The sequence below is a fragment of the Gouania willdenowi genome, unplaced genomic scaffold (genome assembly GCF_900634775.1).
Source record: "Gouania willdenowi unplaced genomic scaffold, fGouWil2.1 scaffold_156_arrow_ctg1, whole genome shotgun sequence".
In the NCBI taxonomy this organism is placed as follows: domain Eukaryota; kingdom Metazoa; phylum Chordata; class Actinopteri; order Blenniiformes; family Gobiesocidae; genus Gouania; species Gouania willdenowi.
This window is the reverse complement of record NW_021144906.1, coordinates 427,435-439,919: the sequence shown is the minus strand read 5'-3', so window position 1 is coordinate 439,919 and position 12,485 is coordinate 427,435. Positions and strand designations below refer to the sequence as shown.

General features: G+C 38.3%; 1 protein-coding gene across 1 annotated transcript in view; it reads left to right on the top strand.

Moving 5' to 3' along the window:
• The window catches only part of LOC114458654 (NACHT, LRR and PYD domains-containing protein 4-like), a 33,892-nt gene extending 32,903 nt beyond the window's left edge, over positions 1 to 989 (top strand). The window contains 2 exon segments of the mRNA XM_028441067.1: positions 191 to 237; positions 360 to 989. Of these exon segments, the coding sequence (XP_028296868.1) occupies positions 191 to 237; positions 360 to 889 (577 nt within the window). The 3' untranslated portion in view covers positions 890 to 989.
• Positions 990 to 12,485: the final 11,496 nt, after the last annotated feature.

The window sequence follows — 12,485 nt, the reverse complement described above, 5'->3', positions numbered from 1 at the left end:
TAAGATCAGAGGAGGTGGAACCAATCAGTGAGGATGAAGAGAGGAACACTTTGAAGGAGATGAAGAAGGTGAAGCTGTTGAAGACAAACCAGTAGAAACATGGAGAGCTTGATGGAGATGGAATCAGGTTTCTGAGCAGCACTTTGGACTCTTTAGGTGTGTAAATCACTGCCTGTGTTTGCTCCTGCAGGGCGGACCATGGAGGAGAGCAGAGGATCAAAGCTGGTGTGAGGAAGTGTAAGTGTGTGTGTGTGTTCATTCAAAGTGTCCTCATGAAGCTCTGAGTGAATGAACATGTCAGTGATACAGAGACAATGAAGCATCACATGATCAACTGTTGTTTCTTTGTGTCTCATCAGATTTCTGTCACATTCACCTCGACACAAACTCCATCAACAGAAACCTCAGACTGTCTGACAACAACAGGATGGTGACATGTGTGGAGGAGGAGGAGCTTTATCCTGATCATCAGGACAGATTTGATCACTGTCAGGTTCTGTGTAGTACTGGTCTGACTGGTCGCTGTTACTGGGAGGTGGAGTGGAATGGATTTGTTAATATAGCAGTGAGTTACAGAGGAATCAGAAGAAAAGGAAACAGTTATGAATGTTGGTTTGGATTTAATAATCAGTCCTGGAGTCTGGGCTGTTACAGTGATTTTTACATCTTCAGACACAATAACATAGAAACACGTACCTCCTGTCCCTGTGGTTCCTCTGGTAGAGTAGGAGTGTATGTGGACTGTCCTGATGGACGTCTGTCCTTTTATGAAGTCTCCTCTGACTCTCTGACACTCATCTACACCGTCTGTACCTCCTTCACTGACACTCTGTATCCTGGGTTTGGGATTTGGTCCTATTGTTCCTCTGTGTCTCTGAGTCCTCTGTGAGACAGACAAACACACACAGACAGACAGACAGACAGACACACAGCTACACAGACAGACAGACACACAGACACACTGACAGACAAACAGACAGACACACAGACAGACAGACACTTAGACAGACACACAGAGAGACAGACACAGACTGACAGACAGATAGGCAGACAAACACACACACACACATAGACAGACAGACAGACAGACAGACACAGCTACACAGACAGACAGACACACCGACAGACAAACAGACACGCAGACAGGCAGACAGACCAACAGCAACACAGAATGACAGACACAGACACAGCTACACAGACACACACGCACAGGCAGGCAGGCAGAAACATAGACAGACAGACACATAGACTGACAGACAGACAGACAGACAGACAAACACACACATAGACAGACAGACAGACACAAACAGACAGACAGACAGACAGACAGACAGACAGACAGACAGACAGACAGACAGACAGACAGACAGACACACACAGCTACACAGACACACTGACAGACAGACAGACACAGCTACACAGACAGACACGCAGACAAGCACACACACACACCTACAGACAGTCAGACAAACAGACAGACAGACTCTTAGACAAACAGACACACAGACAGACAGACACACACACACACACACACACACACACACACACACACACACACACACACACACGTACACACACACCTACAGACATTCAGACACACAGACAGACAGACATACACACAGGCAGGCAAAAAGACGGACAGACAGACAAACACAGCTACACAGACAGACAGACAGACAGACGCACACACACACACACTTACAAACAGACAGACAGACATACCTACAGACAGACAGACAGACACACAGCTACACAGACAGACAGACACTTAGACAGACACACAGACAGACAGACACACACAGCTACACAAACAGACAGACAGACACGCAGACAAACACACACACACCTACAGACAGTCAAACACACAGACAGACAGACACACAGGCAGGCAGGCAGACAGACAGACAGACAGACAGACAGACACACACACAGACAGACAGACTCTTAGACAAACAGACAGACAGACAGACAGACAGACAGACACACACACAGACAGACAGACAGACAGAAGGCAACACAGACAGACACACCCACAGAAAGACAGACACAGACACACAGACACACACAGAGACAGGCAGGCAGAATATGGCAAGCCCTTTTAACATTTAATAAGATATCTGAAATTCAATTGTTACATGTAAAAATGTAATTGCAGATATCTGCAATTGAATTTTGACATGTGGCAATTCTAATTCATGATATCTACAATTCAATTGTTACATGTAACAATTGTATTACAGATATCTGCAATTGAATTACAACATGTTCAAATAACATTGTAGATATCTACAATTAATATGGTAATTCGGACTACATATCCGAAATGACGTCATTGTCCCGCCCACATATCCGAAATTAATATGGTAATTCGGACTACATATCCGAAATTAATATGGTAATTTGAAGCACATATCCGAAATGACGTCATTATCCCGCCCACATATCCGAAATTAATATGGTAATTGGCAGCCTCTGACTTCTCAGGACTTCTCATTGGGCAACTCCACAACCGTGACGCGCACGTACAGAGCGCGCGTAATCTGCTGAGAGATGTTTGAAAATGGATCGAGAGGGAAACACTGAGACCACAGTTTCTGCGTTTGATCGAATTTTTAATGTGGCGAATCGAGCCAGACAGGAGCTGTTGCAGAATAACAGTGACATCCTTGTTCCAATTCTCGCTAAATTAACAATGCAGTCGTCTATTGCACGTAGTTCCCTTTGACTACATACACCTTGTTGATAAGCTCGTTCGATTGCAAAACATTTTCTTTGAATTTTAAGGATCACTTGCTCCGCCATATTCTACGTCTTCCACTTCAAAACACATACGGTGCGAGCCACTGGCACCGTCATCTGCGACCGTCACAGTCGGCCAATGGAATGGTACATGACGGCCATTCCCGCCCACATATCCGAAATTAATATGGTAATTTTGAGCACATATCCGAAATGACATCATTGTCCCGCCCACATAGCCGAAACTGCATTTCCACATGTTGTAATTCAATTGCAGATATCTGTAATATAATTGTTACATGTAAAAATGTAATTGCAGATATCTGTAATTCAGTTTCTACATGTCGAAATGACATTTTGACATGTTGAAATATATTTGTTACGTGTGAAAATGGCTTTACAGATATCTTGAATTAACATTTCAACATGTTCAAATGTAATTTCCACTAGTGAAAACTAAATTGCTACATGTCCGCCAGATTTATTAAATGTTAAAATGGCTTGCCATAGGCAGAAACATAGACAGACAAACAGACAGACAGGCAGACAGACACAGACAATTAGACAGACAAACAGACAGGCAGACACACACATACACAGAAAGACACACACACATACACAGTTAGACAGACACACCAACAGACAGACAGACACAGCTACACAGACAGACACACCGACAGACACACACAGCTACACAGACAGACAGACACACACAGACAGACAGACACAGCCACACAGACAGACAAACACACAGACAAACAGACAGACACACCGACAGACAGACACACACAGCTACACAGACAGACAGACACACCAACAGACAGATACACACACACACAGACAAACAGACACACTTACAGACAGACACACAGCTACACAGACAGACACACAGCTACACAGACACACACACAGACAGACAGACAGACAGACACACACACACACACAGACAGACAGACACACAGACAGACAGACAGACAGACAGACACACACAGCTACACAGACAGACAGACAGACACAAAACAGACAGACAGACAGACAGACAGACACAAAACAGACAGCCACACAGACAGAGAGATAGACAGAAGTGTCTCTGAGTCCTCTGTGAGACAGACAGACAAGATAACTGACTTCCTGTTTGGTTTTGGGCGGGGTTATAATGTATCTTTTTGCTCATCTTGGGGTCAATAATACATGTAAATTTGATGTGAATCCATTGAAAAATAGCAAAGATACAGCATTTAGAATGTGACGGCGAAGGATTTTACGGTGACATTATAGGCCCCTCCCACTGATCACAGCCTGTTTTTTCTATCAGGACCTGTTCCCATCTTATAAGATTCATCCAACACTATTTTGAAGTCAACATGACATATCTTCTTTCCGGACACCTAAAAGTGGCGCCATCTGAGAACGCAAAGCATGAGGTCACATCTGTCTCATGTTCTTCTTCTCCACAAAAGTGAAACTAGTCCTAATTCACATGTTTTATTATGAATGATGATTAATGTGTACAGAATAAAGCAGATGATGTTAGTCCATCACCTGAGGATTATAGAGGGGATACATTTTCTACCAGGCACAGTGAGACAGGCTGAAATCATTTGTATCTCCTGATAACATGTTCTGGTCCACAGTCCTGTATCACCATGTGTCTGTGTTGAGAATGTCTGAATAAATGCTATGAAGTTATGATGATCAACAGAGGCTGAATTAAAAAATACACCATTATCTAAAGATCAGATCTCCTGTGTAAAGGAAAGTGAGTTACATCAACAACTACTGTTGGCAGTGCTGCAGTAAGTTCATCAGAACATCATTGAGTGAAAAAGGTGGATCTGAGTCTGACAGTGTGTTCAAATGTTCACAGTGGTATTGATTTTACTGTATCACAAGTTGGATACATTGATCTAAAGACTGAATTACAGCGTGTTTGAGTCTAGAACCCAGAGAGTATTTAGCTAACGTTTAGTTAGCAGGCTGGTCGCCTAGCAACATTACACTATCATAGAAAAAGGAGAATATATGACATTGTCAAGCAGAGCTATGAACACTATTAACTTTAACAACACGTATGTACAGAATATTATTATTATTAATATTATTATTATTATTATTAATCATTTAGGGCTCTATTGTGTCTGCTTTATTTGATTTACAAGGTATATATGAGTTATTTAATGTGTATTAGGTTTAATATTTAAAATATAATTATTTTTATTTGTTAACAATTTAGATTTTGTGTATTTAGCTCAAACTGTCTTTTTAGTGTTAATCTACTGTCTGGATTATATCAGTTTTGTCCCTGTTTACATACATGGTTTTGTTGTTAGATTTAGATTAAATTGAAATTAGATGTTCTAAAAATAACATTAAATTATCGTATGTTAAAAAAGAAACCATAAATAATTATCCATCTTTAACAATCAAAGCATGATCGTAACAATCCACATTTAGTTTTAATAATAAGCTAAACTGATATCTAAACACAGAATTGTAGCTCCGCCCTTCATGCGCGCTCCCACAACAGGGGATACAGATTCTGTTGGGGGTCACTGCTTTGGTACGACAAAGTCCAAAATGCTTGACCATCACGTGATTTATGTAAACTCAGTTTGTTCCAGAAGTTAGTGGTGGGCAATTTGAATCCATTGACATATCTGGGATTTTTGGTAATTTGTTGTCAATAACTGCATTAATTGGCAATATTTATACAGTACACCATCATATGTATGTGTATATACAATATATGTTTATGTAGTTCCATAAATAGTTTTTTCCCTAATGTAAATTTGTATTAATGAAAACATTGTTTAAAAATGTGTTAATATGTATTGTATACAGTATGTATTTCTTTGAATTTTCTTTAATTTTCTTTAAAAAGAGGTCATTAAAAACATTAAATCCAGACAGGACACATTGAAAACATATTTATTATGTTTATAAATACCATGCACTGATGCACACAGCCAGCATCACTACTCTGCAACCTAACAGAACATCATTTATCCAGCCATCCTGACCATGCAGCATCATTGGTCCTCACCTTGCAGCAGCATTGGTCCTCACCGTGCAGCATCATTGGTCCTCACCGTGCAGCATCATTGGTCCTCACCATGCAGCATCATTGGTCCTTACCGTGCAGCATCATTGGTCCTCACCGTGCAGCAGCATTGGTCCTCACCGTGCAGCATCATTGGTCCTCACCATGCAGCATCACAGTAGTAGTGTGAAATTATTACATAGAATAGGTGTGATTACTAATATAATTCATATAAAATGATCAGTATGATATCTAATGTAATATCACAGTATAATACACATTTGAAACACACCTTGTCATGTTTTCATGACTCATCATGGTCTGTTGATGCTCCATCATATGAAACCAGTCCTGTGACATCACTGCTCCCTGTGCTCCTACAGTAGGTCACTTACTCTCCAACCAAATTACATGATTAGTATAATAACATGTATAATACAGTAATAACCTATAATACTTATAGTATTATGTATAGTTCCTCGTTTAGTCTAGTAAAGTTTATTTTCATCATTGTTGGTCTATTTTAAACTTATGTGTTTTCAATCTCACTGATGGTTTTTAACTTACCTTTCCCATTTACAGAGTAACACAAAGCTTAAAACACTCAATCCATAAGTTACCTTTATGTTTAAGATTGCTGTTTAGAAATCTCTAGTATCCACTTTAAATTCATAACAATATCACAAAATTAGCTTTCTACATTGTTGTTTTTGTTACGTTAACTTTATCATGCTAGCTCGTACTCCAGAATCCATTCCTCATTTTTCTGCTGATACTCATCACTGTACAATCAGATATCCTAAAGTTATAGTGCATTCATTAATTTAATTTACTACAACAAAATAAATCAAGTTTTATTGATTTTTATTTATTTTATTTTGTATTTTCTTTTATTCCACATCTTTGGATGAAATCAAATTAATAAAATTGAACCTTATGGTTAAGGCTGTGATGCTAACTTTATCCAGTAACATTAGCATATCTTAGTCTCATCTATTATCTGCTAATGATGCCTCAATCTAGTTTAGCAGAGGATAATCCACCAACAGTCTTTGATGCACACGTTAATAATAATAATAATAATAATAATAATAATAATAATAATAATAATAATAATATAATATTAATAATAATAATAATAATAATAATAATAATAATAATAATAATAATAATAATAATATCCAATATGATTATTTAAACATCTTACCGTTCAAAAGTTCATCACAGACTGTCTAATCTACTGTAGCTTCAATGCGCTACAATGGTATACTCCATGAGCCGCCATTGCTGTAAATAAAATTAACCATTAGAGTGAACGGATTTGTTGCTACTCTCTCTAGTTGTATCCTAATGTTCCCTCCTATCTCCTTTCCTATCCACTGTTCCCTCACCCTCTGAAGTGTTTAAGTGGTGGCCATGATAAAGAGTGTCCAAGTTCTCTTTAAGCTAAGGTAAAGAGGCTCAATGCTTCCTTTATAACTTCCTTTAGCCTAGGAAACATTTAACAAACGTTAACGGTTTGATCCTTTTTGGTGTTTAGTTTGGTTTCCAGATTGATTGATTAATGGAACCTATTGTTGAATTAGATTCTAATGAAGCTACTGATTGGTTTCCTTCAGGTGGGGGAAAGCTACGAGGACACAGAGTGTGAACCATGAAGGCGTCCTGGAGGTGGGACGGCTGCGTTCATCTACTGTACAGCAGTTAGTGACTGAACTGATCAGCAGAATGGAGATCAATAACACCAATACACATGTCTGCACTGTAAAAATTCCACTTAACAGTTGGGGCAAAACTCTTATACAAACAATAAATACAGCTCACCTCTGCTAAATTTGCGGCCAATGTCGACAGTCCTGCGTTGCATTGGAAGATACCAATTCACTGAGCTGAGGGGGGGGGTTGTTGTAATGAAAAGTGGCATGGTGCACAGTTTGTTTACGAATGTGATTCCGCTGTAGCTGTGGTGTCTTTGGCACACATTTTCTTCATTCCTCTACCTAATTTGTGGTCTGTCCTTAACCTGACTTAAAATAATTCTCAAAATCCAAACACATTGTTCCAATAAATGTTTTTTTTTTTTTTTTTTTTTTAAAAAAACAGTAAAAAAAAAAAAAAAAAAAAAAAAAACAGCGAGTGAGGTACGTAGGGTGTAACCTTTTTTTTCTTGATTTTTTATTTTATTTTTTATTATCATTATTTTATTTTACTTTATTTTTTTTAGTCTTGATTTTTTATTTTTATTTTTTTGTGGGGAAGCCTGCAAGCTCTTCCCACACAAAACACAGGTGGAGATAGGCATCGTGTTTCTGAGTGGCTGGAGAGAAAAAAAAGTGAAAATGACCGAATTTTCAGATTTTCTGCGTGAGCGAGGGTTTCCAGAGGAATGTACATTCGGTCATTTTCACTTTTTTTTCTCTCCAGCCACTCAGAAACGCGATGCCTGTCTCCACCTGTGTTTTGTGTGGGAGGAGTTTGCAGGCTTCCCCGGAAAAAAAAAGAAAAAAAAAAAATCAAGTAAAAGTAAATAAAAATAATAATAATTAAAAAAAGACAAAAAAAAAATGTAACCAAAAAAAAAAAAAAAAACAAACGGGACTGAAAAAAAAAAAATCAAGTAAAACAAAAATTACTACGTACCTCACTCGCTGTTTTTTTTTTTTTTTTTTAATAATTTTTTTTACTGTTTTTTTTCTTTCTTTAATTACTGGCTCTGTTTTGTTTTTTGTTTTTTAGTGGCCCTAATCCTCTTCCGTACACCCCTTCTTTTATTTTAAAAATAAAATATTCTACTTTTCTAAATGTCATATCTTAATTTAGAATATTTCATTTGATGCTATAAACTACTGCAATTTTATTCACTAATGTGTTTATATTTACTGTTGTCACTTTAAAGTAAGATTGATTTTACTTGAGCACACATTATTCTGCCTAATTTACCAACTTTATGTAGTTATTTGTCTGCATGTACCTAATTAGACTTATTTTTTTCCCAATAATCTCAGAAGACATGCTACAATGTTTGTGATAAATACCAGGGCCAAGTCTAACATATCACAGGTAACTGCTGTCAGTTGCATTCTGTTGCACTTATATTTTTTAACATGACACAACCTGATAAAAAAATATATAAATATATATATTTTTTATTTTGCATGTTTCAGAAATCTGTGAACACCATTGTTGCTGGAGAACAACAGTACCAGTCTTCTCTAATGGACCGCCTCAAGAAGCAGATGAAAGACGTGAAAGAAACATTCTGGAAATGACTCCTCAAGTCAGCTGGAAAGGGTTGGCCTGGATGTATTTGACCGGTTTGTTGATCCATTTGCTGAGGTGGCAACAACCTTTGAACAGGACAGTATCATGAAGAAACAGTTTGATTCTTTGGAAGCAGAGGGAATTCCTGTTGCTCAAATCCTATGCAGAAAAAAAGGTGCAGACTACTCTATCAAGAGCAAGCTGTTTTACTATGTGCCGTTAGTTGAAAGTCTGGAGCAGTTTCTCTCACATCCCAGGATTTGGTCAATGGTTGAGGTGGGCCCTAAAAAGTGCAATGAAGGATTTGTTTATGACATTGTTGATGGTGAACTTTTCAAGTCACACCCCATATTTTCTACCACACCAGATGCACTGCAGATAATTCTGTACACTGATGAAATAGAGATTTGCAATCCACTGGTCCTGTGCTTCAAAAAACAAACTACTAATGGTGTACTACACATTAGGAAATATAAACCCAAAATACAGATCAAAACTGGCTGCCATCAGGCTACTTGCCATGGCAAAATATGCAGATCTTTGACAGCCTGGGGTGGACCCCATATTGAACAGAATTAAGGAGGACTTGGACAAGTTGGCCAACGGTGTTGAAATTCACACGCTTTGCCTTCAGTAAGTGCAGACACTATGAGTGTTACCTTCAGGACATGCTGTCCCAATTCAGTGAGGATGCATTTATGAAAAGAACTTTGGAGAGGCATGTGAGACAATGTGATGAGATTGAAAAGGCACAAACAGACTTGCTTTGCAACAGTCTTAAAACAACGTATGGAATTAACAGAAGGAGTAAGTTAGTGGAATTTCCCAATTTTGATATCATCCAACAAACACCACAGGACATTATGCATGTGATCCTGGAGGGCATCGCCCCACTTGAAGTAAAATGTGTTTTGAATCATCTCGTTCAATCAGGACAGGTGGATGTAAGGGATCGACCCACACCAATATCTGGTAACACATTAATGTCCAACGACAACAAGCTGAAACAGTCATCAGGTCAAATGCTTGTGATGTTACGGATTCTGCCATTTATTTTGCCAAGCTTGAATGTAAATGAAGAGGGTTGACTGATACTGGAGCTGATAGACATTGTACAGATTGCATTTGCCCCAGTTCTTTCAATAGCGACCATCTCAAAGTTAAAAGCACTGATTGAAAATCATTTGAAACATTGGAAAGAGCTCTTTCCTGACCACAATGTAACACCTAAGCAACATTACATGATTCATTTACCATCACAGATACGTTCACTTGGTCCAATGGTTAGACACATGTTCATGCGTTTTGAGTCAAAACATGTCTTCTTCAAGCAAAAGGCCACAAAACAAATATCTGCAAGTCTTTGATCACTCAAAACCAAATATATGAAAGCTGTCAAAATGTTGATCTTTTTGTGAACCCTGTTTTCTCAAATGACCGTGATATGCAAATTCTCACTGAAAAGTTGAGACTATCCTTGGGTCTCAGTGAAGTACAGCATGAGGTGTCAGTGAAATGGATTGTCATTAACGGTAACAAATATATAAACAAAAGTCTTTGGTCCTAGCTAATGTACATAACCGCACTATCCCACAGTTTGGAAAGATCAAAAACATCTTTGTTGTTAATTCTACATGTGTTTGTTTTGTCAGACTGTGTGCTTTGACAGACAGCACATGTGTTATCAGGTTGAAGTGCCACATAATGATCAGGACACTGAGGTAGTGGAGGTGGAGAAGTTGGTGGATTACATGTCTTATTACATTCTAAACAATGGAAATCAAACTTATGTTCTAGTGAAATACTATCTGACAAATGTTATGGAACTGCACTGCAACTGAATGGTTTCTTTCCATATAAATGTGGCTGGCTGTAACAACTATTAATGTTGTCTAAACATGCTCGGCTGGTGATAATAATGTAATGATGAATGATGGAGCATGTAAGAACAATTTTATGGTTGAACACAGACATGAACATTGAAGAACAGTCATGTGGTGACAGGACCATCTATGAGGGGGAATAAAGGAGAGATATTTTTGGGGTCCATCCATAAAGTCAGTAAAATGATAATTTATTGTTCTATGAATCTGTGATAACCACATTTATTTATTCATCTTAATAATATCGATATTGTTAGCCTCTGCTAACTAGTTTAGTGTCTGCTTACTAGCTTAGCCTCTGCTAACTAGCTTAATCACTGCGAACTAGCTTAGCCTCTGCTAACTAGCTTAGTCTCTGCTAATTAGCTTAACCTCTGCTAACAAGCTTAGTCTTTGCTAAATAGTTTAGCCTCTGCTAACTAGCGTAGTCTCTGCTAAATAGCTTAGCCTCTCCTAACTAGTTTTGTATCTGCTAACTAGCTTAGCCTCTTTTAACTATCTTAGCCTCTACTAACTAGCTTAATCTCTGCTAACTAGTTTAATCTCTGCTAACTAGGTTAGCCTCTGCTAATTAGCTCAATCTTTGCTAAATAGCTTAGCTTCTGCTAACTAGCGTAGTCTCTGCTTAATAGCTTAGCCTCTGCTAACTAGCGTAGTCTCTGCTAAATAGCTTTGCCTGTTCTAACTAGCTTAGTATCTGCTAACTAGCTTAGTCTCTGCTAACTAGCTTAGCCTCTGCTAACTAGCTTAGCCTCAACTAACTAGCTTAGCCTCTACTAACTAGCTTAATCTCTGCTAACTAGCTTAATCTCTGCTAACTAGGTTAGCCTCTGCTAATTAGCTCAATCTTTGCTAAATAGCTTAGCTTCTGCTAACTAGCGTTGTCTCTGCTAAATAGCTTAGCCTCTGCGAACTAGCGTAGTCTCTGCTAAATAGCTTTGCCTCTTCTAACTAGCTTAGTATCTGCTAACTAGCTTAGTCTCTGCTAACTAGCTTAGCCTCTGCTAACTAGCTTAGCCTCAACTAACTAGCTTAATCTCTGCTAACTAGCTTAGCCTCTGATAACTAGCTTAGTCTGTGCTAAATAGCTTAGCCTCTGCTAACTAGCTTAGTCTCTGCTAACTAGCTTAGCCTTTGCTAAAAAGCTTAGCCTCTGCTAACTAGCTTAGTCTCTGCTAACTAGCTTAGCCTCTGCTAACTAGCTTTATCTCCGCTTACTAGGTTAGCCTCTGCTAACTAACTTAGTCTCTGCCAAATAGCTTAGCCTCTTAGTTGTCTTTGTCACATTTTATTTGACATTAGTAAATAATTATTCACATTGATAAGTGATAACACATGTTATACATTAGATGTACATTAAGATTTGTACTTGTCCTTTGGTGTACCATGGGCACAAAAAGTTTGTGAACCACTGTCCTAAGGTACCGAGGTTTCATATTTAGAAATAATGTAAAATGAATGGTTCTCACATAAACTAAATTGTACTCTGGGTTCTTAAAATTTCAATTAAACGTTTATTTTGTTTTTATTTGAAACTAGTACAGTGCCCGTCGGAAGTATGC